The sequence below is a fragment of the Gadus chalcogrammus genome, chromosome 5, assembly GCF_026213295.1.
Source record: "Gadus chalcogrammus isolate NIFS_2021 chromosome 5, NIFS_Gcha_1.0, whole genome shotgun sequence".
Classification (NCBI taxonomy): Eukaryota; Metazoa; Chordata; class Actinopteri; order Gadiformes; family Gadidae; genus Gadus; species Gadus chalcogrammus.
This window is the reverse complement of record NC_079416.1, coordinates 22,853,583-22,880,534: the sequence shown is the minus strand read 5'-3', so window position 1 is coordinate 22,880,534 and position 26,952 is coordinate 22,853,583. Positions and strand designations below refer to the sequence as shown.

General features: G+C 47.7%; 2 protein-coding genes across 2 annotated transcripts; both read right to left on the bottom strand.

Annotated features, from left to right (window-relative positions):
- Window positions 1-831: 831 nt before the first annotated feature.
- Window positions 832-15,768, bottom strand: jade1 (jade family PHD finger 1). Its single transcript, XM_056589801.1, has 12 exons — window positions 15,665-15,768; window positions 14,452-14,509; window positions 12,659-12,729; window positions 10,991-11,148; window positions 9,938-10,122; window positions 9,433-9,644; window positions 8,336-8,503; window positions 7,215-7,331; window positions 6,181-6,678; window positions 5,993-6,104; window positions 4,100-4,398; window positions 832-4,056 (listed from the first exon to the last, which is right to left on the bottom strand). Exons 2-12 carry the CDS (start codon window positions 14,498-14,500, stop codon window positions 3,667-3,669), a joined length of 2,259 nt encoding a protein of 752 aa, XP_056445776.1. The 5' UTR covers window positions 14,501-14,509; window positions 15,665-15,768; the 3' UTR covers window positions 832-3,666.
- A 1,696-nt stretch (window positions 15,769-17,464) lies between these two features.
- On the bottom strand, window positions 17,465-26,833 carry pgrmc2 (progesterone receptor membrane component 2). Its single transcript, XM_056590122.1, has 3 exons — window positions 26,235-26,833; window positions 20,326-20,481; window positions 17,465-18,336 (listed from the first exon to the last, which is right to left on the bottom strand). Exons 1-3 carry the CDS (start codon window positions 26,596-26,598, stop codon window positions 18,239-18,241), a joined length of 618 nt encoding a protein of 205 aa, XP_056446097.1. The 5' UTR covers window positions 26,599-26,833; the 3' UTR covers window positions 17,465-18,238.
- Between the last annotated feature and the right edge of the window lie 119 nt (window positions 26,834-26,952).

Sequence of the window (26,952 nt, the reverse complement as noted above, 5' to 3'; positions counted from 1 at the left end):
ATGATAGATGTAGGGTTGGATGATAGATGTAGGGGTGGATGATACATTTAGCGGTGTAGGGTTGGATGATAGATGTAGGGGTGGATGATACATTTAGCGGTGTAGGGTTGGATGATAGATGTAGGGGTGGATGATACATTTAGCGGTGTAGGGTTGGATGATAGATGTAGGGGTGGATGATAGATGTAGGGGTGGATGATACATTTAGCGGTGTAGGGTTGGATGATAGATGTAGGGGTGGATGATACATTTAGCGGTGTAGGGTTGGATGATAGATGTAGGGGTGGATGATACATTTAGCGGTGTAGGGTTGGATGATAGATGTAGGGGTGGATGATAGATGTAGGGGTGGATGATACATTTAGCGGTGTAGGGTTGGATGATAGATGTAGGGGTGGATGATACATTTAGCGGTGTAGAGTTGGAAGATAGATGTAGGGGTGGATGATACATTTAGCGCTGTAGGGTTGGATGATAGATGTAGGGGTGGATGATAGATGTAGGGGTGGATGATACATTTAGCGGTGTAGAGTTGGAAGATAGATGTAGGGGTGGATGATACATTTAGCGCTGTAGGGTTGGATGATAGATGTAGGGGTGGATGATAGATGTAGGGGTGGATGATACATTTAGCGATCTAGTGGTGTAGGGGTGGATGATACAGCTAGCGGTGTAGGGCTAGATGATAGAGCTAACAGTTTAGGGCTGGATGATACAGCTAGCGGTGTAGGCCTAGATGATAGAGCTAGCAGTGCAGGGCTGGATGATAGAGCAGTGTGGGGTTTGATGATACAGCTAGCGTTGTAGGCCTGGATGATAGAGCTAGTGCTTAAAAAATGTAACGTTTTGGGATAGGTTTGGGGAGGGAGATTCTTTCAAGATGACTTTGAGAGACTCTTTATCACTGTGATATAGTATCAAAGTGATACACTTTTTTTGTATATAATATTGTGGGTATATATTATGTGATATTATATATATATTACATTGTGGATAGATATTATGTTATATATATTATATTTTGGATACGTATCATAATATTGATATAAATATAAATGTAAATGGTATTTTGGTGAAGTCCAGGGGGGTTTCAACTTCTTAGCAGCAGCTGCAGAGGTTTCACACACTTTTGAAGGCCTGCCTGTTTACATGAACATGCTATAATTGAATTAGCCAACACAGCCATCCGGTGAAATGGGAATTAAGCACGAAAATCACAAATATCTTCTCCTCCTCGAATCCTATCATTCTGCACTGACTCCCATTAGCTGCTGTCCCATGACTGGGAACAGACTGAACTGTAGGCTACTGTTGATGCCTTCGGAAAAAACATATTATATTTGATATTATACAAAGTTATTCTTGGAGCCTAGTACTCAAAACCACTATATTTTATTATCTTGTTCCCATTATATTTGATATCGTTTTCTGTGCTTAGAACCACTAGCCTTCTGGGCTGAACGTGTTCCAGGAGGTTGCGGATCCATGGGAACCTTGTCGACCTTGTTGATTCGGTCAGGATTAGTGACACTGATGAGGACACAGATTATGCGTGCTGCTGGAAAGTCTGAGAGTTGAAAGATATGGAAGCAGATCAATGCCATAATGTTTTGAACTTTAAAAGCTATTTAAAATTCAATAGCCGAAATGTAAACCACATTGAATTCATAACATTGAAATGTTGTAGGCCTACTTTGAAAACAAGGTTATCTGATGTATGGCATACATTAATTTAGACACACATAAAAAACACTATTATATATTAAATGTTCATAAGGCTCCTCATATTCAAGTGGTCAAAACACTATATATAGTCTTTATTATTATATCTATCATATTTTCATGAGACTCATTCGACTGGTCAAATTAGGGACCAGAAAACTCAAGCTTAAGTCAGGCCTAAGCAATTGAGACGGATTATAATTAATCCGGCCGCTGTCATCGAACCTGTCATATTGTGTTATTCAAATATGCATAACTACGATAACTGACCTAAAGCCCACGAGTCATAAGTATCGTATTTTGACCACTTCGATTTTAAGTCATGAATATCGTATTTTCCATCATAAACCAGTATGTGGTCATCAGTCTCCCATCATCATAAACCAGTATGTGGTCACTAGTCTCACACCATCATAAACCAGTATGTGGTCACTAGTCTCACACCATCATAAACCAGTGTGCGGTCACTAGTCTCCCACCATCATAAACCAGTGTGTGGTCACTAGTCTCCCACCATCATAAACCAGTATGTGGTCACTAGTCTCAGACCATCTTAAACCAGTGTGTGGTCACTAGTCTCCCACCAGTATAAACCAGTGTGTGGTCACTAGTCTCCCACCAGTATAAACCAGCGTGTTGTCCCGCTGGTTGGTGTTTAGGGTAAACCGCACTCAGAAAAAGATTCAAACCACTCCATTGAAGTGGAAAAATGCTGAAATGTATTCTTAAAGGGAAAACATTTAGAAATGTTTTATTTTGCATAAGAGTTCAGCAGCAGGTGAAAGTACAAAATTAGTATTCAGTGTAAAAATATCTGAACTCACAGTCCTCTGATAGTGCAAACATTAAAGGTTAAACACAAAGGTTATACACAATGAAGCCCACATGTAAGACCTAATGCATTAAAGACTTAAGGCATAAAGACTTGAAGCATAAAGACTCGAGGCATTAAAGACTAAACGCATTGAACAGTCCCTCCAGAAAAACGTGATTATGCGATCGCATAATTCAACGCACAATCAGCCAAAGTCTGCATATTCATGCGGGGGCCGCATTTTTTCAAATATGCCGCACTTTCACCGCATAAATTGCAGGTTTCCGCGCAAAATATACAGGGCGTGCATGATTTCATAATCCCTGCATTTCCGTTGCAAAAAAGTCACGTATATCTTAGCAGAAAGTTGAAAAATGTTGCGTTTACTTGCCTTTACTTGACGTAATTACGTGACGTCATCGAAAAGCTGCATTTTCGCAAGTTCCCGCATTTTTTCGCAAGTTCCCGCAATTTCATCGCATACAATTGCATAAATATGCCGCATATTTCATCACATTTTTAAGAAAACGGGCCACATTATCAAGGATTTTTGGCCGCAACAATCACAAAAAAACTGCGCATTTTTCTGGATGGACTGATTAAAGATTTAAAGCATTAAAGACTAAACGCATTAAAGACTTGACACATGAAAGACTGTCATTAAAGATTTAAAGCATAAAGACTTAACAAATTAAAGACCTCAGGCATTAACGTCTAAACATGTTGAAGGCTAAACGTTTTCAAGATTTAACACGTTAAGTTAGGCACTATGGCAGGGCGAAGAGGCTCATGATTCAGCTTGTTTATCAGAGCTGTGAATGACGGACATGAAGAAGTCCTTGATTCTTCTTCCACGCTAAACTGATGCTGGCATTCCAGAACGAACACCACTTCCCCGAGCAGACAGTAGCCAAACTAGCAGTTAGCTCTTTAGTAGCATGTAGCTCCTTAACCAGCAGGCAGGACTTCATGGCAGCTGGACGATCCTTCTGCTCGAAATTAATGAAAATAAAATAAAGTAAAATATTTCCCAAATTTGTACACATCTTACAAATTAACATAAATATGGGCTGGGTTCTGTCGGAGACGTCTCATTGGACACGGCTAGGACGATAGGCTCCGCCCTCTCGTCAAGACGCCAGCACGCCCTGCCGGATGATGTGGTTGCCGTAGCGACGGCCGAGCGTGGCGTCCCTTCTCAGCTGGTGGGAGTGACATCGCTTCGGGCTGGGCTCCGCCTCCTGGCCGCCGGGCTCCGCCCCCTGCCCGGTGGGCGGGGCCCCGGGGGGCGCGGCCCCGGAGCGGAGGCGGGGCCGGGGGGCCTCGGGGCTCGGGAGTTCCGAGGGGGGGGGTCTCTCCGCCCTCTTGGGGATCCTGAACTTGCCCCAGTTCTTCAGCTGGCTGCAGCTGGTGCTGTAGGTGGAGCCGGGGGGCGGGTGGAGCAGGCGGATGTCCACCAGCCGGACGCACACCGTCTTATCCAGGCGCCGGGGGGAGGGGCCCTCTGAGGCCTTCCTCCTCCTCCCCTCCTCCTCCTCCCCCCCCCCCCCCCCCCCCCCGGGCCCCCTCCGGGACCGGGGACCCCCGCTCGGGGCCCCTGCGGCCCTCGGGGAGGGCGCCCTGGTTCTGGTCGGGGGCGGGCTGTCTGGTGCTCCTGCTCCCGGACCCCTTGGCGCCGTGGGGAGGAGAGGCTGGGGAGCTCCTCCCCCTGGTCCTCCTGTCGGGCCTCAGCCTCCGGCCCTTGGAGGAGGAGGAGGTGGAGGAGGTGGAGGTGGTGGAGGTGGTGGAGGAGGTGGTGGAGGAGGTGGTGGAGGAGGAGCCCTCCGAGAGGTTCTGGTCCGGGTCCGTGGCCGAAGGATCGGCTGAGGAACACAAGAGGCAGAAGATCATCAGACTGCACTGCCTGACTGTGAGTTAAACTGACCTATAGATTACACAGGTTAGACTGACCAAACATAGGCTGTATTTAACACAGGTTAAACTGACCTAACATAGACTGTATTTAACACAGGTTAAACTGACCTAACATAGACTGTATTTAACACAGGTTAAACTGACCTAACATAGACTGTATTTAACACAGGTTAAACTGACCCAACATAGACTGTATTTAACACAGGTTAAACTGACCTAACATAGGCTGTATTTAACACCGGTTAAACTGACCTAACATAGGCTTTATTTAACATAGGTTAAACTGACCTAACATAGGCTGTATTTAACACAGGTTAAACTGACCTAACATAGGCTGTATTTAACACAGGTTAAACTGACCTAACATAGACTGTATTTAACACAGGTTAAACTGACCTAACATAGACTGTATTTAACACAGGTTAAACTGACCCAACATAGACTGTATTTAACACAGGTTAAACTGACCTAACATAGGCTGTATTTAACACAGGTTTAACTGACCTAACATAGACTGTATTTAACACAGGTTAAACTGACCTAACTGACTGTATTTAACACAGGTTAAACTGACCTAGCATAGACTGTATTTAACACAGGTTAAACTGACCTAACATAGGCTGTATTTAACACAGGTTAAACTGACCTAACATAGGCTGTATTTAACACAGGTTAAACTGACCTAACATAGACTGTATTTAACACAGGTTAAACTGACCCAACATAGACTGTATTTAACACAGGTTAAACTGACCTAACATAGACTGTATTTAACACAGGTTAAACTGACCCAACATAGACTGTATTTAACACAGGTTAAACTGACCTAACATAGGCTGTATTTAACACAGGTTAAACTGACCTAACATAGACTGTATTTAACACAGGTTAAACTGACCTAACAGACTGTATTTAACACAGGTTAAACTGACCCAACATAGACTGTATTTAACACAGGTTAAACTGACCTAACATAGACTGTATTTAACACAGGTTAAACTGACCTAACATAGACTGTATTTAACACAGGTTAAACTGACCCAACATAGACTGTATTTAACACAGGTTAAACTGACCTAACAGACTGTATTTAACACAGGTTAAACTGACCTAACATAGACTGTATTTAACACAGGTTAAACTGACTTAACATAGGCTGTATTTAACACAGGTTAAACTGACCTAACATAGACTGTATTTAACACAGGTTAAACTGACCCAACATAGACTGTATTTAACACAGGTTAAACTGACCTAATATAGACTGTATTTAACACAGGTTAAACTGACCTAACATAGGCTGTATTTAACACAGGTTAAACTGACCTAATATAGACTGTATTTAACACAGGTTAAACTGACTTATCATAGGCTGTATTTAACACAGGTTAGACTGACTTAACATAGGCTGTATTTAACACAGGTTAAACTGACCTAATATAGACTGTATTTAACACAGGTTAAACTGACTTATCATAGGCTGTATTTAACACAGGTTAAACTGACTTAACATAGGCTGTATTTAACACAGGTTAAACTGACCACTGAGCTGCTCCAGCAGGAGGAGCTGCTTGTGGAACATCTGCTCCTGGAGGCGGCAGAGCGACCTCTTCATCTTCTCCCTCCTGGTCACCATGTAGCTCAGGTTCCTCACCTGGGGAGCAGAGGTCACAGGTCAACCCGGGGTCAGAGTGGGGGTCAGTGTGGCGTCAGGGAGGGGTCAGACCTACCCTCTCCAGGTCCTGCCGGAGGTGGGTGAAGAGCTGGAGGCGCCTCAGCAGCACCTCCTGCTCGCGGCGGGCCAGGCTCTCCTCCTCCTCCTTCTTGGGGGTGAGGAGCGGCTGGTTGAAGTTGGCTTTGCGCTTCAGCTTCCAGTACTGGAACAGGAAGTCCACCAGCTCGGCCGACAGCCGCAGCCGCTCCGCCACCTCCTCCGCCGCCACGAACGCCGGGAACTCCTCCTCCAGCTGCTGCAGCTTCAGCTGCCGGAGGTTCCCCCTCTTCTTGTCCTCCTGCTCGTCCTCTTCGCCTCTCACCCGGCCCCTCCTCCAGCTCCTCTTGTCGGCCCCGCCCTCCTCCTCCTCCTCCTCCTCCTCCGGGCCCGAGTGTTTGGGGCAGAAGGACTTGAACTTGACCTCGTCTTCCTCGGTGAGGAAGGTGATCATCTTCAGCTTGTTCTTGAGGCCGCAGGTCACGTGGAACGCGACGCGGCAGTTCTTAGCCGAGCACTGAGGAGGAGGAGCATGTTAAACCACGCTAACATAGGAGCTACCATGTTAGCACTGAGGAGGAGACGCATGTTAAACCACGCTAACATAGGGGCTAGCATGTTAGCACTGAGGAGGAGACGCATGTTAAACCACGCTAACATAGGAGCTAGCATGTTAGCACTGAGGAGGAGACGCATGTTAAACCACGCTAACATAGGAGCTACCATGTTAGCACTGAGGAGGAGACGCATGTTAAACCACGCTAACATAGGAGCTACCATGTTAGCACTGAGGAGGAGGAGCAGGTTAAACCACGCTAACATACTAGCTACCATCTTAGCACTGAGGAGGAGGAGCATGGTAAACCATGCTAACATACTAGCAATGCTAAAATGATGGCACGTTCGCATACTAACCCCCTGGTTCGACATGTTAACATACTAACTCAGCGGTGATCAGGGCTCACATACTAGCTGCAGAGCGTCAGGCCAGACTACGGTGCCGGTACCATGGCGGGCCTTGTAAGCCTGGTATCCCAGCATGCCGTGCGGTACCTGTATGCAGGCCCCGGTCTTGTCCTGGCAGACGCAGCAGAGCAGCGCCCAGCGGCTGCTGGGGATGTGGGACACGTTGGTGATGGGCTCCATCTTCTCTGGGTTCCCGATGCTCACCTGCAACACGGTCACCGACGGTTACCAACACACCCACCACCGGGTTACCAACACACCCACAACCGGGTTACCATCACACCCACCACCGGGTTACCATCACACCCACAACCGGGTTACCATCACACCCACAACCGGGTTACCAACACACCTACAGCATGGCTACCATAGTAACCAAGGCAGCAACAACACGGTAACCAGTTACCAACACACTTACAACATGGTTACCATAGTTACCAAGGCAGTGACAACATGGTAACCAGTTACCAACACACTTACAACATGGCTACTATAGTTACCATATAGTTCTTTTTTGGTTTTCTTTTTATGCATTATTTGAAAAAAATATCGAGAGAACACGTGTCATCGTGGGACGCCAATATCGTCATCGCGATAAAAATTTGATATATTGTGCAGCCCTATTACAAACACACCTATAACAAGGTTACCATAGTTACTAACACACCAACAAGGTTACCATCACCATCACAGCGACAGCATGGTAACCATAGTTACAAACACACCTAAAAACATGGCTACCATAGATACCAAGACAGCGACAGCATGTTAACCATAGTTACAAACACACCTACAACATGGCTACCATAGTTACCGAGACAGCAACAGCATGGTAACCATAGTTACAAACACACCTACAACGTGGCTACCATAGTTACCGAGACAGCAACAGCATGGTAACCATAGTTACAAACACACCTACAACATGGCTACCATAGTTACCGAGACAGCAACAGCATGGTAACCATAGTTACAAAGACACCTACAACGTGGCTACCATAGTTACCGAGACAGCAACAGCATGGTAACCATAGTTACAAACACACCTACAACGTGGCTACCATAATTACAGAGACAGCAACAGCATGGTAACCATAGTTACAAACACACCTACAACGTGGCTGGCACGCCTTCAAATTTGGTGGTTATTTTTAAGATACATAAAATATTTATTCCATCACATCGATCTAACGGGGGTCTGTGTGTACCTCAGGGATCCAGAGGGCGCAGCTGACGTGGGCCCACTTGGTCCCGCTGCGCGTGGGCTTCATGGCCCCGCCCCTCTGGGGACACAGCTGGCAGCGAGGGGACAAACCCAGCGCACACGTCCGGCACAGCCAGCTGCCCTCGGGAACCTTCTGGATCCCGTAGCACGCCTGGGGACACAACACACCACGTTATAACACGCCTGGGACACAACACACCACGTTATAACACGCCACAGGTCATAGCACGCCTGGGGACACAACACACCACGTTATAACACGCCTGGGGACACAACACACCACGTTATAACACGCCTGGGGACACAACACACCATGTTATAACACGCCTGGGACATAACACAACACGTTATAACACGCTTGGGACACAACACACCACGTTATAACACGCCTGGGGTCAGGTCATGACACATGTAATAACACGCCACATGTATCTAAACTCTCACCTCCTCCTCCCTATTCTCTCACCTCCTCCTCCCTATAGTCTCTCACCTCCTCCAAGCTCTTTATATTCTCTCCCCTCCTCCTCCCTATAGTCTCTCAACTCCTCCACCACCTCCTCCTCCAAGCTCTTTATATTCTCTCCCCTCCTCCTCCCTTTACTCTCTGCCTTCTTGTCGACAATGACCCCCTCCTACCAATAAACGGACCCATCGCCCGATGGTCTTTGTGCTGAGGCATTTAGTGAGGTGCTCGCAAGGCAGTTCCGTTTGTTACCCATCCTAAAGTCCATGCTGACCGACCCATGGATCCAAAAGACCAAAGTGCAACGTCGACATTGTTTACGTCGTTGGCAGCGGTCAGCAGCAGTTGGTAGCGGTATTATTATCATACAAATGTTATGGATTAGGGACGTCCGGTGGACCGGCCATCAACCACAACCGGCCGGTTTCTGCCCCCCCAACGATCGACCCGGGATTAATCTTGCCCGTTGCATCCCTTTGGTGCCCGTTAAGGTAGTGAAGCCCGAAGAGACGGTAACCATGGTTTCAGAGCGTGGTGTGGTCCACGAGAAGCTACTAGAGGACCGTACGGACCGGCGGTGAACCACGGGGGGCACGTCTGGGGACCCTCTGACCCACCTGGTGGACGCAGATGTTGCACTTGTCACAGAACACCATCTCGTTGTTGTCCTCTCCGTCGGGGGAGTGGCACACCTCACACACCACGTCGTCGTCGTACTCGATGCCCAGGCCCTCCTCCGTCTGCACGGCGTGGCTCATGTTGTCATGGCAATGGCGCTCAAACTCCTCCATCACCGTCTCCATGGTGATCTCGTCCAACAAGGGCAACCCTGCACACACACACACACCGCAAACCATTACTAGCTGGTTCCCCACTGGGGTGAAGCTGATTCATTCTTCTGATTGGACAAGGGCCCGTCACTGTGGGTCTCTGCCACACCAGCCTAGTCCAACCGGCATCCGGCCTGCCCTGTGTGGGCGGGGCTACGTCTGTGTGGGCGGGGCTGCCCTGTGTGGGCGGGGCATCCCTGTGTGGGCAGTGCTGCCCTGTGTGGGCGGGGCTGCCCTGTGGGCAGAGCTACGTCTGTGTGGGCGGGGCTGTGTGGGCGGAGCTACGGCTCACCCATCTCCCGGAGCTCCTGGTTGACGGCCAGCAGCCAGGCCTGGTCGTCCTCGTTGAGGTCGTAGCGGCAGACGGCGTCGGCTAGCGTCCGAATGTCCACGTAGCCCAGCGCCTCGGAGCCCGACAGGCGCACCAGCTTCTTAGGACGCGTGTAGCTGGTCTCCCTGCTGGGCTCACACACCACCCTGAACACACACACACAGAGACAGACACACACACACACACACACACACAGAGACAGACAGACACACACACACACACACACAGAGACAGACAGACACACACACAGAGACAGACAGACACACACACACACACACACACACACACAGAGAGACAGACACACACACACAGAGACACACACACACACAGAGACAGACAGACAGACAGACAGACACACACACACACACACACACAGAGTAAGATCTCAATCACTGAGGCCCTGACCATCTCAATGACTCCGAAAGATACAAAAAATCTCCACTAGGGGGGAGATTTTTTTTTTCTCCCCTAGAGGGGGAGGAGTCTCACCTAGTGGGGGAGGAGTCTCACCTAGTGGGGTCTCACCGAGTGGGGGAGGGGTCTTACCTAGAGGGGGAGGGGTCTAACTTAGTGGGGAGGTGTCATACCTAGTGGGGTCTCACCTAGTGGGGGAGGGGTTTAACTTAGTGGGGGAGGGGTCCCATCTGGTGGGGGAGGGGTCTCACCGGGTGGGGGAGGGGTCTTACCTAGTGGGGGAGGGGTTTAACTTAGTGTGGAGGCGTCTTACCTAGTGGGGTCTCACCTGGTGGGGGAGGGTGGGTCTCATCTAGTGGGGGAGGGGCCTCACCGGGTGGGGTAGGGGTCTCACCTGGTGGGGGAGGGATCTCACGGGTGGGGGAGGGGTCTCACCTGGTGGGGGAGGGGTCTCACGGGTGGGGGAGGGGCCTCACCGGGTGGGGGAGGGGTCTCACCTGGTGGGGGAGGGGTCTCACGGGTGGGGGAGGGGTCTCACCTGGTGGGGGAGGGGTCTCACGGGTGGGGGAGGGGTCTCACCGGGTGGGGGAGGGGTCTCACCTGGCGATTGGCTGGGGCAGAGACTGGGGGCTGACGGGGACCTGGACCCCCTTCTCCCAGTCCTGCCTCCAGGGGTCGGCCAGAACGTAGAAGTCCTCCGCACTCAGACACTGGGAGTCATGGACCTTCATCGCTGTGATCAGGTCCGTCCGGAACACCTGGAAACACACAGAGTCAACATCTGGAGACACAGAACACCTGGAGACTGAACACCTGGAGACAGAGAGACTGAACATCTGGAGGGGCTGAGAATGAACATCTTGAGACACAGAGACGGAACATCTGGAGACACAGAACACCTGGATACAAAGACACTGAACATCACGAGGGACTGAGACTGAACATCTGGAGACACTGAACATCTGGAGACCGACACAGAACACCTGGAGACAGAGAGACTGAACAACTGGAGACAGAGACTGAACATCTGGAGACACAGAACACCTGGAGACAGATGCCGCTTTTCCACTGCATGGTACCAGCTCGACACGACTCGACTCGACTCGACTCAGCTCGCCTTTTTTGCGTTTCCACCGCGATCTAGTACCTCAAGTGGCTGCTTTTTCTAGTACCGCCTCGTTCTAGGTTCCAAGCGGCTGAGCCGATGCTAAAAGGTGACGTCGGCAGACGGCCGGCCACTGATTGGCCAGAGAGTGTGACGAAGTCACGAGAGCGACATGGCAACCATGCTGGTAACGATAGAACAGCCATAGTCGCGCCGCAGCCAACATATCCCACTTCTTCAACATGCCAGCTAATAATACGAACACGAATACCATCGCATCGATGTTCTCCATTGTTGTTATGTGGGTTCTGTCCATGTGTGGGTTACGTAGGTGTTGTTTGCGTCGCGTACAAAAATACGTCACGGCCCTTTCGCGCAGACGACCCCGCCCACGTCCCGGAGGTACTATTTGCGGTGGAAAAGCACCCGCGCTGCTACCGTGTCGAGTCGTGTCGAGTCGTGTCGAGTCGTGTCGAGTCGAGCTACATGTGCGGTGGAAAAGCGGCAAGAGAGACTGAACAACTGGAGACAAAGAGTCTGAACACAAGGGCATAGTGTGATGGTGACGTAGTAGTGACGTAGGCAGTGTGATGTGGATGTAGCAGTGACGTAGGCAGTGTGATGGTGATGTAGTAGTGACGTAGGCAGTGTGATGGTGATGTAGTAGTGAGGTAGGTGGAGTGTGTTGGTGATGTAGCGGTGACGTAGGCAGTGTGATGGTGATGTAGCAGTGACGTAGGCAGTGTGATGGTGATGTAGTAGTGACGTAGGCAGTGTGATGGTGATGTAGCAGTGACGTAGGCAGTGTGATGGTGATGTAGCAGTGACGTAGGCAGTGTGATGGTGATGTAGTAGTGAGGTAGGTGGAGTGTGTTGGTGATGTAGCAGTGACGTAGGCAGTGTGTTGGTGATGTAGTAGTGACGTAGGCAGTATGATGGTGATGTAGCAGTGACGTAGGCAGTATGATGGTGATGTAGTAGTGACGTAGGCAGTGTGTTGGTGATGTAGTGGTGACGTAGGCAGTGTGTTGGTGATGTAGCAGTGACGTAGGCAGTATGATGGTGATGTAGCAGTGACGTAGGCAGTGTGATGTGGATGTAGCAGTGACGTAGGCAGTGTGATGGTGATGTAGTGGTGACGTAGGTCGTGTTTGGAGCCCTACCTCAGACGCCTTCATGCCTGTACTCCGTCGGGCCATCGTCTGAGAGTGCTGCGACCAGCAGGTGGAGTTACCTGGAGGGGAGGGGACAGAGGTTACACCTGGCTACTGAGTGCATGTGACCAGCAGGTGGAGTTACCTGGAGGGGAGGGGACAGAGGTTACACCTGGCTACTGAGTGCATGTGACCAGCAGGTGGAGTTACCTGGAGGGGAGGGGACAGAGGTTACACCTGGCTACTGAGTGCATGTGATTGGCTCCGTATTGCATGTGACTGCGTTTCTTCTCAAGATTTCTTCCTTGCTTATTTCAAGGGAGTTTTTTCTTGCCCTTTTGGGGGCTTGGGTAAAGGGGGGGGGGTCATAAATGTTTGGCCAGTTAAGCCCTTTGAGAGTGTAATGGTGATTAATACAAATACAATTGAATTGAATTACTAGAAAATCCACTGCCTGATGATCAATCAAGCAATTAACAAACCAATCACTTTCCAAATAGTTCAGTTTAGTAGACTACGATATTTTAATCAACACAATATATATTTTATTATAATTTGAGCCGTGCTCCAAAAAGCTGCCCGGGCGAGGTCGTTTTCTCCAATAATGCCCATAAAACAAACTAATCCACGTGTTTCTCTTCGGTGTTTGATGGCGCCGACATGCATACGGAACGAGAGCGTGAAGCGGCCAGATGAAAGAACCTAGTCATGAGCCCGGAGGTCCGCTGGAATAGGACGGTGAATCTGTTATTGCCTCAACACACCGGTTACTATGGACCGGCTCAGTGGGAGGATGTGAAACTGGGGTTCAGTTGAAAGTCTCGCTCCACGGGAACTGAGAACATTTACCGGTAGATTCAGAAGTGACTGCTTAAGCTGCTTTCCAATAATTCTAAATAAATGTTTTTAGGATTACATCTGAGACTTTGACCTGTTGTTCTGCAGTCTTAATTCAGACTAATCGCATGTTGACATGTTGTAGTTGGTGGTTGGGCTGTGTGTTGACATGTGTTGACATGTTGTAGTTGGTGTTTGGGCTGTGTGTTGACATGTTGTAGTTGGTGTTTGGGCTGTGTGTTGACATGTTGTAGTTGGTGGTTGGGCTGTGTGTTGACATGTTGTAGTTGGTGTTTGGGCTGTGTGTTGACATGTTGTAGTTGGTGTTTGGGCTGTGTGTTGACATGTTGTAGTTGGTGTTTGGGCTGTGTGTTGACATGTTGTAGTTGGTGGTTGGGCTGTGTGTTGACATGTTGTAGTTGGTGGTTGGGGTGTGTGTTGACATGTTGTAGTTGGTGGTTGGGGTGTGTGTTGACATGTTGTAGTTGGTGGCTGGGGTGTGTGTTGACATGTTGTAGTTGGTGGTTGGGCTGTGTGTTGACATGTTGTAGTTGGTGGTTGGGCTGTGTGTTGACATGTTGTAGTTGGTGGTTGGGGTGTGTGTTGACATGTTGTAGTTGGTGGTTGGGCTGTGTGTTGACATGTTGTAGTTGGTGTTTGGGCTGTGTGTTGACATGTTGTAGTTGGTGGTTGGGCTGTGTGTTGACATGTTGTAGTTGGTGGTTGGGGTGTGTGTTGACATGTTGTAGTTGGTGGTTGGGCTGTGTGTTGACATGTTGTAGTTGGTGGTTAGGTGGAGGAGGGGGAGTGTTGACGTGTTGTAGTTGGTGGCCGGGTGTGTGTTGACATGTTGTAGGTGGTGTTATGTGGAGGAGGGGGTGAGATGGTGGTAAGGTGGAGGTGATGAGATGGTGAGTTGACATGTTGTAGGTGGTGGTGAGGTGGAGGACGGTGTGTTTACTCACTGCCATGGTCAGACTCGTCGCTGCTGCTGAGTTGTCTGACCCTCTTCATGGTGCTCGGCTGGTAACAGAGAATACACCAGGTAAACACAACGTAACCCTGGTAACAGAGACTACACCAGGTAAACACAACGTAACCCTGGTAACAGAGAATACACCAGGTAAACACAACGTAACCCTGGTAACAGAGGCTACACCAGGTAAACACAACGTAACCCTGGTAACAGAGACTACACCAGGTAAACACAACGTAACCCTGGTAACAGAGACTACACCAGGTAAACACAACGTAACCCTGGTAACAGAGAATACACCAGGTAACACAACGTAACCCTGGTAACAGAGACTACACCACCATGCTGTAACGGATTTTAATAGAATGATATAAATGATAATAACTATAAAAGATTATTTGTATTGTATCGGTACTAAAAAAGATGATCAGGCTCCACCCGACTACGTCACGCTGCCCCCCTCGCTCTCGCTTCCGTAGCCATGACAACGTCCGGAGGCCACGTGCCCGGTAGTGAGGAGTGAGCGCGTCACTCTGACCTCCCGCCCTGCAGGCAGGGGACTCGAACCCCGACCCCGGGAGGGCGGGGCGCAGTCAACCCGGAGGAGCTAGGAGGCTATCCGTCGCAGCTAACCTTCCCATCGTCTTGACACTCAAGCTAACCAGAAGCTAACCTAAAGTTACCCGGCAGCGTCACCACTCCGTAACAAACAAGACTGTTACTGTTGACGTGTCACACATAAGACATGTCCGCCCTGCTCTCTGGCTCAGAGCGGCCGTCAGGGGACACAGCTAGCGCCTGAGAGCCACGCTAACAGGTTATCGGCTAGGGTAGGGTTAGCCAGGTGAGCTACAGAGTTAGCCTGAAACTGGGCCAGCGTCATGTTCTCATTCCGCACTGCAACCCGTCATGATCGGTCTATGATTGATATAGAAAAGGCTCGGAACCGCTGTTTGTTAGAGCAGCTTGTACTGTGTATCGTGTTGGAATATGTTGTTAGCTATGATGCTAACGCACCAGCGGGGCACCGTGGCGCCATTTTAAATGACGACGTCGCGTTTTCCCCGTGATCAAAATACAAACTGGTTAGAAAAACACCTATGAAACCGGCAATGAAAATATTGAACATTTATGCACACATCGAAGATATTAAACAGTATCGAACCCCGCGGAGAGCTGATAATAAAGTGGACAGTACGTACAGAAGCACGTCAGGTCGGCGCAGGACGGAGTTTGAAATTCTGGCGACCGTTCGACCCGCAGTCCACATACACACACCAACACATGACGTCACGGGGGCAGGCCGTAGTACAACCCCCGTCCGCTAGGGGGGGGGGCAGGCCCGTAGTAACAACCCCCGACCGCTAGGGGGACGGGCCCGTAGTAACAACCCCCGACCACTAGGACGCGGGCCCGTAGTAACAACCCCGACCGCTAGGAGGCGCCCCTGCGCAACACATTGAGAACTTTGACTGTCTATGTTCAGAAATGCTTCTTATTTAATTCAGATGCATTAATTACAAAGAAATAATTGATCGTGAACGTTTGTAAAATACACATTTTCATCCAATTAGTATTTAAATAAAGAACGTAGTTAACATGACCAAACTCGCTCAATCACTGAGCTGACCATCTCCTTTTATGGCATGCAAGCGGTCCACACATACCAGTGATTTATTTAAAGAGACAGGCCTCATAAATAACTGCTTTAACAACAAACAACAAAAGAATGCTTTGCGGATTTCATAACTGTGCACAGTTATGAAATACGACAGTTATGTTAAGTTATCTACAAAAAATACATATATATATTTATAGAGAGAAGAGCGAGGGATAGAAAGACAGACAGACAGAGTGAAAGAGAGAGAAAGAGATGGCTGGGACTGTTGGAATCAGTGGAGTTTCAGCTTTGATATTTTATACAGATATCACTGTGACCATACATCGCCCGTTTAGAGACCAGAAATGCTCAAGAACCAATTTAAATGTTTCTACAATTGAAAGATTGATCCCCAAAGATGCCGTAGGTCAGATGTGAGCGAATAAAGACAGCGCAGAGGGACCAGGGAACAGTAAGGCCTCTCCCTCAACGCTCCCTCCCTCCCAATGTGTTCTCCCGATGTTTTCCAGGGTTAGGTGTAACCCTGACACCAGCAAGGAAACAGGGACCAACACTCCAAGCCGTCGTTCCAGCCAAAGTTCTTCGATCTTTTCGTCCCTAGAACTGCAAAGATTAAGCATATTAGTGTCTGAGCCCGCCCTAGCTTCTCCGAGTGGAAAAATGTCAACTCGGGGACAAAAGTGGCCAAAAAGTCTGTCTGTGCGTACGTGTGTAGTCAACACCAGACTGCTCTCTGCTGGGCTCCAACAAGCCCTTGCGGCCTGCTGATGTCTTCGGTCTGACGAGGTTCTTCTGTAGCAGGGGTGGGTAAAGTGGGGGAGGATTTGCTCAACATTTGTTTGGTAGGCTGGTTCTGGGCAAACCTCCCCTGCTCCCCTAAACCCTGTTACTGAAGAGTCCCGCCCCTCTAGTCTAAACCCTGTTACTGAAGAGTCCCGCCCCTCTAGTCTAAACCCTGTTACTGAAGAGTCCCGCCCCTCTAGTCTAAACCCTGTTACTGAAGAGTCCCGCCCCTCTAGTCTAAACCCTGTTACTGAAGAGTCCCGCCCCTCTAGTCTAAACCCTGTTACTGAAGAGTCCCGCCCCTCTAGTCTAAACCCTGTTACTGAAGAGTCCCGCCCCTCTAGTCTAAACCCTGTTACTGAAGAGTCCCGCCCCTCTAGTCTAAACCCTGTTACTGAAGAGTCCCGCCCCTCTAGTCTAAACCCTGTTACTGAAGAGTCCCGCCCCTCTAGTCTAAACCATTGAGTTTCCCGGGAATGAGGTCTGGTTAATATACAATTATAGCAATGATAGTAATACTATGAACTACTGCTCTACAACTAATATTGGTAACATTAATGGCATATAATAATCATCCTCATACAATGTCCCTAATAATGACCACACAGGAGTTTATTAACCAAATCATTTATTATCCAGAGAACCAGTCCTGACAGACACCCAACATTTAAATAGCTGACGAGTGGGCGTAGCTCACACTGTTGCACATGCGTCATGACCAGAGATATTTACACAACGCTTCTCCACAGTCTGCAGGACAGCTCCCCAGCGCCCCCGCTGGCCAACGGCGGAAACGCACCTCAGCACAAAGAAAAGCAGACGAACCAGGGGTGGACAGAGCAGGATATAGAGATGGGGGTATGGCAGTAACACTGTGAACGTCAAACTGTATTTACAAAGAAGTGGAGTCTGTGTGAGGGGGGGGGGGGGGGGGGGGGTCTACCAGACTGGACACAACAAACTAAATAAGGCACAATTAATACTTTGAGCTTCAGGGACGTCTACAGAGCTGCAGCTGGCTGTACCCCCCTCCCTCTGCTACCCTACTCCACAAATACAATCACATGGTGACGGAGCAGACTAGCAGCAGCACCCCCGCTGTCCACCCCCCCCCAGAGACCCCCACCAAGGGGCCCCCCTGCACTAACCCAGACCGCTGGTCCATCGGTCGCTCAGTTGATTGATTGATTGAGAAGCGTTTGAAGGCTGAAGCAGTTCAGTTCTCCACCTCCTCCTCCGTCACCTCCTCCTGGGGAGGGGGGGGGGGGGTCTACCAGCATCAGATAGACGGGCGGGGGGGGGGGGGGGAACCAGAAGGTGGAGGGGGTGGAGGCGGAGGGAGGAGGAGGCGCTGACAGGAGACCAGGCCGGGTCAGTCGTGCTTCAGGTGGTCTTTGACGTCCTCCTCGTCAGTGTACTCCGAAGGCTCGTCCCCGGGCTTCAGCAACCGACCCACGTAGTCGTACTTCTCTGGAAGAGAACCAGGAGAACCAAGAGACCATTAGAACCAAGAGACCACTAGAACCAAGAGACCATTAGAACCAAGAGACCACTAGAACCAAGAGACCACTAGAACCAAGAGACCACTAGAACCAAGAGACCACTAGAACCAAGAGACCATTAGAACCAAGAGACCACTAGAACCAAGAGACCACTAGAATCATTAGAACCAAGAGATCACTAGAACCAAGAGACCACTAGAACCAAGAGACCACTAGAACCAAAGAGATCACTAGAACCAAGAGATCACTAGAACCAAGAGACAACTAGAACCAAGAGACCACAAGAACCAAGAGACCACTAGAACCACTAGAACCAAGAGACCACTCGAACCAAGAGACCACTAGAACCAAGAGACCATTAGAACCACTAGAACCAAGAGACCACTAGAACCAAGAGACCACTAGAACCAAGAGACCACTAGAACCAAGAGACCACTAGAACCACTAGAACCAAGAGACCATTAGAACCAAGAGACCATTAGAACCAAGAGACCATTAGAACAAAGAGACCATTAGAACCACTAGAACCAAAAGGCCATTAGAACCACTAGAACCAAGAGACCACTAGAACCAAGAGACCACTAGAACCAAGAGACCACTAGAACCAAGAGACCATTAGAACCACTAGAACCAAGAGACCATTAGAACCACTAGAACCAAGAGACCACTAGAACCAAGAGACCACTATAACTACTAGAACCACTAGAACCAAGAGACCACTATAACCATTACATCCAAGACAACATCAGAACCACCAGAACCAAGAGAGCCTCAAACTGTTCAGACTAACATTCCCACACTGTCGGGTCAACCATGATCAGGGAGGGTGGGGGGCCTTGCTCAGGGACACCTCGACACCTAACCCTAACCACTATCACCACGACAACCAAAACAAATACAACCAATCGATATGTTACATGATATATAGAATAAAAGTGGTAACCATGATAGCATGTTATACGATAGAATAAACATGTTCTACACATGATAGTATGTTACATGATAGAACATGTGGTACCCATGTTAGCATGTTATATGATAGAATAAACATATGCTACCCATGTTAGTATGTTGTTATATGATAGAATAAACATGTGCTACCCATGTTAGTATGTTATATGATAGAATAAACATGTGGTGCCCATGTTAGTATGTTATATGATAGAATAAACATGTGCTACCCATGTTAGTATGTTATATGATAGAATAAACATGTGGTGCCCATGTTAGTATGTTATATGATAGAATAAACATGTGGTGCCCATGTTAGTATGTTATATGATAGAATAAACATGTGCTACCCATGTTAGTATGTTGTTATATGATAGAATAAACATGTGGTGCCCATGTTAGTATGTTATATGATAGAATAAACATGTGGTTCCCATGTTAGTATGTTATATGATAGAATAAACATGTGGTGCCCATGTTAGTATGTTATATGATAGAATAAACATGTGGTGCCCATGTTAGTATGTTATATGATAGAATAAACATGTGGTGCCCATGTTAGTATGTTATATGATAGAATAAACATGTGGTGCCCATGTTAGTATGTTATATGATAGAATAAACATGTGGTGCCCATGTTAGTATGTTATATGATAGAATAAACATGTGGTGCCCATGTTAGTATGTTATATGATAGAATAAACATGTGGTGCCCATGTTAGTATGTTATATGATAGAATAAACATGTGGTGCCCATGTTAGTATGTTATATGATAGAGTAAACATGTGCTACCCATGTTAGTATGTTATATGATAGAATAAACATGTGGTGCCCATGTTAGTATGTTATATGATAGAATAAACATGTGGTGCCCATGTTAGTATGTTATATGATAGAATAAACATGTGGTGCCCATGTTAGTATGTTATATGATAGAATAAACATGTGGTGCCCATGTTAGTATGTTATATCATGTCTATAGTGTGAACCATGTCCTCAACATACCCATGAACTGCATCTCCCACTCGCGGACGCTCTCCATCTGCACGGCGTTGAGGTCCGACAGGTCGTCGTACCGGTCCAGCAGCGTGTCCTTCTCCAGGCAGAAGGTGGCCAAGCCCCGCGACGCGTCCCGGCCAGCGAAGATCCCGTACGGACCGTCTGGGGGAACAACGTATGACGTTACTGCTACTAGTACTACAACTACATTACTACTACTGCTGCTGGAACTACAACTACGATGCTACTAATGATGCTGCTACTGCTGCTACTACTACTGCTGCCGCGACCGCGGCGGCTGCTGCTGCATTGCTACTGCTGCTTATGCTACTACTGCTGCTAATGCTAATGCTACTACTGCTGCTAGGAGCCACTGTTACTGCATCTTACATAAGGAGCCACTGCATCTTACAATAGGAGCCACTGCATCTTACAATAGGAGCCACTGCATCTTACAATAGGAGCCACTGCATCTTACAATAGGAGCCACTGCATCTTACATTAGGAGCCACTGCATCTTACAATAGGAGCCACTGCATCTTACAATAGGAGCCACTGCATCTTACAATAGGAGCCACTGCATCTTACAATAGGAGCCACTTCATCTTACAATAGGAGCCACTTCATCTTACAATAGGAGCCACTTCATCTTACAATAGGAGCCACTGCATCTTACAATAGGAGCCACTGCATCTTACAATAGGAGCCACTGCATCTTACAGTAGGAGCCACTGCATCTTACATTAGGAGCCACTTCATCTTACAATAGGAGCCACTGCATCTTACAATAGGAGCCACTGCATCTTACATTAGGAGCCACTTCATCTTACAATAGGAGCCACTGCATCTTACAATAGGAGCCACTGCATCTTACAATAGGAGCCACTGCATCTTATAATAGGAGCCACCAGCAACACATCTGAGCAGATGTATAGTGTGGCAGGAATATCGTCAATCCCTGGTGGCATCTCTTAAAGCCGACAGTAGGTTAACTCGTGAGTATACCAAGTCGCAGTAGGAGGAGACTGAAGTCACTTCAAAGCTCTTCCTTAGCCGCTTGCTTTTTTAATCCAAGGAATTTCTACTGTAACTGTCTACTGTATCTGTGTACTGTAACTGTCTACTGTATCTCTCTACTGTATCTCTATTCTGTATATGTTTTGCTTACTTTTCCTACTTCCGTCTACTGGTCTGACAGTTTAAATAAAAGGTCTTGGAAAAAAATTCTAAAGCGTGGCAGCTCTACCAAACGATGGCTCTGAGAGAGGAGGGCTGCTGACCGTCTTAAGACAGACTCATACCGGTGATCAGGTCTTAAGACAGACTCATACCGGTGATCAGGTCTCAAGTAGACTCATACCGGTGATCAGGTCTCAAGTAGACTCATACCGGTGATCAGGTCTTAAGTAGACTCATACCGGTGATCAGGTCTTAAGACAGACTCATACCGGTGATCAGGTCTCAAGTAGACTCATACCGGTGATCAGGTCTTAAGACACTCATACCGGTGATCAGGTCTTAAGTAGACTCATACCGGTGATCAGGTCTTAAGACAGACTCATACCGGTGATCAGGTCTTAAGACAGACTCATACCGGTGATCAGCTCTTAAGTAGACTCATACCGGTGATCAGGTCTTAAGTAGACTCATACCGGTGATCAGGTCTTAAGTAGACTCATACCGGTGATCAGGTCTTAAGTAGACTCATACCGGTGATCAGGTCTTAAGTAGACTCATACCGGTGATCACGTCTCAAGTAGACTCATACCGGTGATCAGGTCTTAAGCTAGACTCATACCAGCTAGACTCATACCGGTCATCAGGTCTTAAACTAGACTCATACCGGTCATCAGGTCTTAAGCTAGACTCATACAGGTGATCAGGTCTTAAGCTAGACTCATACCGGTGATCAGGTCTTAAGTAGACTCATACCGGTGATCAGGTCTTAAGTAGACTCATACCGGTGATCACGTCTCAAGTAGACTCATACCGGTGATCAGGTCTTAAGCTAGACTCATACCAGCTAGACTCATACCGGTCATCAGGTCTTAAACTAGACTCATACCGGTCATCAGGTCTTAAGCTAGACTCATACAGGTGATCAGGTCTTAAGCTAGACTCATACCGGTGATCAGGTCTTAAGCTAGACTCATACCGGTCATCAGGTCTTAAGCTAGACTCATACAGGTGATCAGGTCTTAAGCTAGACTCATATAGGTGATCAGGTCTTAAGCTAGACTCATACCAGTCAGTGTTTCCCCCAGCGCTGTATGGTTAAGGCGGCCGCCTTAACAACAATAGGGCCCCGCCTTGACTACCAATGTATATAAAAGAATTAAAGAATAATTATTATTATTATTTTGCAATAACAAAACTCTCGTAGAGAAAGAAAACATACTTCCATCAAAAATTAAAGATAAATAATGCATCGGTAATACTGTTCAAAACAATAGTCGTGCCATAAAGCTTTTAGACTGGAATTTAAACGGCGGCATCAGGGCCCTGTACCACGAAGCTCGCTTAGAGGGTTAGCGAGGTATGTTGAGCTCCAAGCCTGGGTTAGTTGTACCACGAAAGTCGATCTCTTTTAGCGTCGCTGTATCACCATGGTGACTTATGCTCGCAACCAAACCTGGTCGGGAGCAGTTTTTCGGCTTAGTCTAGCCGGAGATCGGCTACTTAAATCGGCGTGCGCAGCTTCCTAGCCCCTCCTCTGACAATGGCGTCACCATTTGTGGGTGTTCCCGTGGACCCCGGCGCACTTCTCGTACAGGCGTCTCTCCGGAGACAGAGGGTTTTACGGGACAGAACCGATCCCTTGGCATTGTCTGACGATATTCAGATTTCAGACTTTATTGTCATTGTGCAAACAACGAAATTGGGGTTCTTCATGAGAGATACAGATTCTCATCAGAGGGTGTTCGTTATTTGATCGTCCTTTTGGACCTTATGTAGACAATGATTACTGTTGCGCATTGTGTCTCCGTGACAGTGTGCTAGAGTGGAGGTAGCGCGTCAGTCTTGAGTTTCTGCGTGGGGGGGTCGACTCCCAAGTGATGCAAATTTATGTGAAGCTTAAAAAGTCCTAATTCTCATGCATATGGAATACTTATTCACTAAAGCTTATGGAATTATAATTTTGTGCTTATTTCGAACTTGAACCCATATTTTCAATGCCGTGCTGGCACCACATCTATGGGGGTAAAATGCATGATGATAGACCGGCGAAATTGAACCCCGGTCGCTGGCTTTCGGGTCTTATACCAATCCATTACGCTAGAGCCGCTACCTCTCGGCAGTCGAAAACATGCAATACATTTCTTAAATTGGGTGTATTTAAAGTGAATTCCCTAAATGATAGAATAAGGCAGGATGGACGTTGCTTATGCATTTTTAAATCATCATCATTCTATTTGGATTAATGGCGAACAATTCTGCATTTGGCATAGTTATTTTACAGACAATATGCAGAATATTTTCACTTCTACGCATATAGACTGCTTGATCTATCGTAAAGGTGAGGAAAAATGACGCAAAAAACGCCCCTTTCACGTGAACGCGCACTGAACCTAAAGCGGAAAACCTGGTTCAACTAATTGAATCTAAAGTGAGCTTCGTGGTACCATTTAACTCTGATTGCGAGTTGCGGCTCTGTCGAGCCAGGTTTTCCCAAGAAAGCCTGGGTATGTTCAGCGAGCTTCGTGGTATAGGGCACAGGTGGTTGTATATATTATTGCGAACTGAAACCCTCACCGAAGACCCCTCAACCGATCAGGTCTTAAACTAGACTCATACCGTTGATCAGGTCTAAAGCTAGACTCAATTCGGTGATCAGGTCTAAAGCTAGACTCAATCCGGTGATCAGTTCTTCAGCTAGACTCAATCCGGTAATCAGGTCTTCAGCTAGACTCATACCGGTCATCAGGTCTTAAGTAGACTCGTACCGGTGATCAGGTCTTAAGCTAGAATCGATACCGTTGATCAGGTCTTAAACCAGACTCATACCGGTGATCAGGTCTTAAGCTAGACTCATACCGGGAATCAGGTCTTAAGCTAGACTCAGACCGGGATCAGGTCTCGAGCTAGACTCATACAGGTGATCAGGTCTTAAGTAGACTCAAACCGTTGATCAGGTCTTAAGACAGACTCATACCGGTGATCAGGTCTTAAGCTGGACTCAAACCGGGATCAGGTCTCGAGCTAGACTCATACAGGTGATCAGGTCTTAAGTAGACTCAAACCGTTGATCAGGTCTTAAGACAGACTCATACCGGTGATCAGGTCTTAAACTGGACTCAAACCGTTGATCAGGTCTTAAGACAGACTCATACCGGTGATCAGGTCTTAAGCTGGACTCAAACCGTTGATCAGGTCTTAAGACAGACTCATACCCGTGATCAGGTCTTAAGCTAGACTCATACCGTTGATCAGGTCTTAAGCTAGACTCATACCGTTGATCAGGTCTTAAGCTAGACTCATACCGGGGATCAGGTCTTAAGTTCACCCGTCACATGTCTGGAATACAGAGCCTGGTTTCTTTCAAACAACAAACTGCTATTGTAGATTCACCAGAGCGCCTCAGTCGCGCAACGCTGCATCACATGTCCTCTACAGCTCAGTACTCAGGACCTTGTTATTATCAAACTCATCAAACGTGGGGGAAATCCACCTACCCAGGCCAGCAACTAGACCCAGGCCAGCAACTAAACGTTGGCCAGCAAACTAAACATTAGCCATCTAAAGCCAGACTTTGAGAAATGTTGGTGGCTGTACCTTGGAGTAATTCAGTACAAATCCTGCTTCAAATCTGTGCCACAATACATATCAAAATAAGTGCATGCCCCATGACATTCAAATAACTATACAATATAAGACTCACCATTAAAACCAATAAGTCTCGCCATTACAGCCAACAAGTCTCCCCATTACCTCCAATAAGTCTCAACATTACAACCATAAAGTCTCCCCATTACCACCATTAAGTCTCACCATTACCACCAATAAGTCTCACCATTAACACCAATAAGTCTCACCATTACCACCAATAAGTCTCACCATTACTAACCCTATATTCCATGTTAAGTCAGTTTAACCTGTATTATATATACAGTCTATGTTAGGTGAGTTTAACCTGTGTTATATACAGTCTACGTTAAGTCAGTTTAACCTGTATTAAATACAGACTATGTTAAGTCAGTTTAACATGTATTAAATACAGTTTATGTTAAATCAGTTTAACCTGTGTTAGGTCAGTTTAACCTGTATTGAATACAGTCTATGTTAGGTCAGTTTATCCTGTATTATAGTGGACACGTTTTTTTACCTGCTTGTTGACCTGACTTTGGACTGTTAGTGTTTAGAACGAGAGTTTGAGTGTTTATATGACTAAATATTAGTGTTGTAAAACTATGCAATAACTCTTTATAGACTATCAAGAGTGTTGCAATACTTTTAAGGTGCTTATAACTATTAGCAAATACAGAGTTTCTCTGAACATGCCAACTAGCTTAATAATGTTAATCATAATATTCACAATATTTACTGAGTGTTATTCATTTCGTCTACTTACAGCAATCATAATGTCGACTTTGTTTGTCAACGGCGGTTAATTTTGCTATGCCATGTTCACAACACGGAGCCACCAACGCCCATCTCACACACACACACACACACACACACACACACACACACACACACACACACACACACACACACACACACACACACACACACACACACACACACACACACACACACACACACACACACACACACACACACACACACACACACACACACACACACACACGCTAAGCTAACATCGCCGTCCAGATCCATTGTTGTTGCTACCAGCTATCGTTGGCTAAATTACCAACAACATTAGCTGGCTAGCTTGACGTGTCGCCTGTTTTTACCTTTTCCATAAAACTTTTTTCCCGTGGTGACGTCAAACACCTTCATGTTGACGGCCATGAGGATGCGGGGGTTGGCGAGGCCGTCGTACTCCGCCAGCTGCTCCAGGGAAAAGTCTCTTCTCCTCATCTTTGGGAGCGCCGAGGCCTGGCCGTCCCGGGCCGCCGCCGCGCCGAGCCGCCGGCCCAGCCGCCGGTAGAGCGCGTAGCCCAGCGCCGCTAGCACCACTACAACCGTGAGGTGGAGCAGCATCCCACCCAGTCCGAGGCCGTCCTGCTCGTCCGCTGTCCCCAGCCCGCCGCTGGTATCAACTGGTCCGCTAGTGTCCACAGGTCCGTTTGGACTGGCTCCTCCATCGTCCGCCATACTGCACGACAGCGCCTACCGCAACAAAACCCCGCCCACTAGCCTTGTGATCCGTTATGATTGGCCCGCCTCAGGACCCGCCCAACGGCCTCCTGAGCCGTTGTGATTGGTCTGCCTCAGAAACTTCGGTTACTGTTCTCAGGTATGTTGTCATTACACAACATTGCATAATGACACAACCTCTCCAGATAAGAGCAAGGTTTTACTTTCCCCGAATGACTGAGCTATGGTCGGGTAGCTCGTTTTACGAGCTTGCACAGCCAATCAGACAGGGCCCAGCAAAGCGCGTGCACAGACAATCAGACAGTGCCCGGCAAAGCGCGTGCACATCCAATCTGACAGGGTCATCAAAGC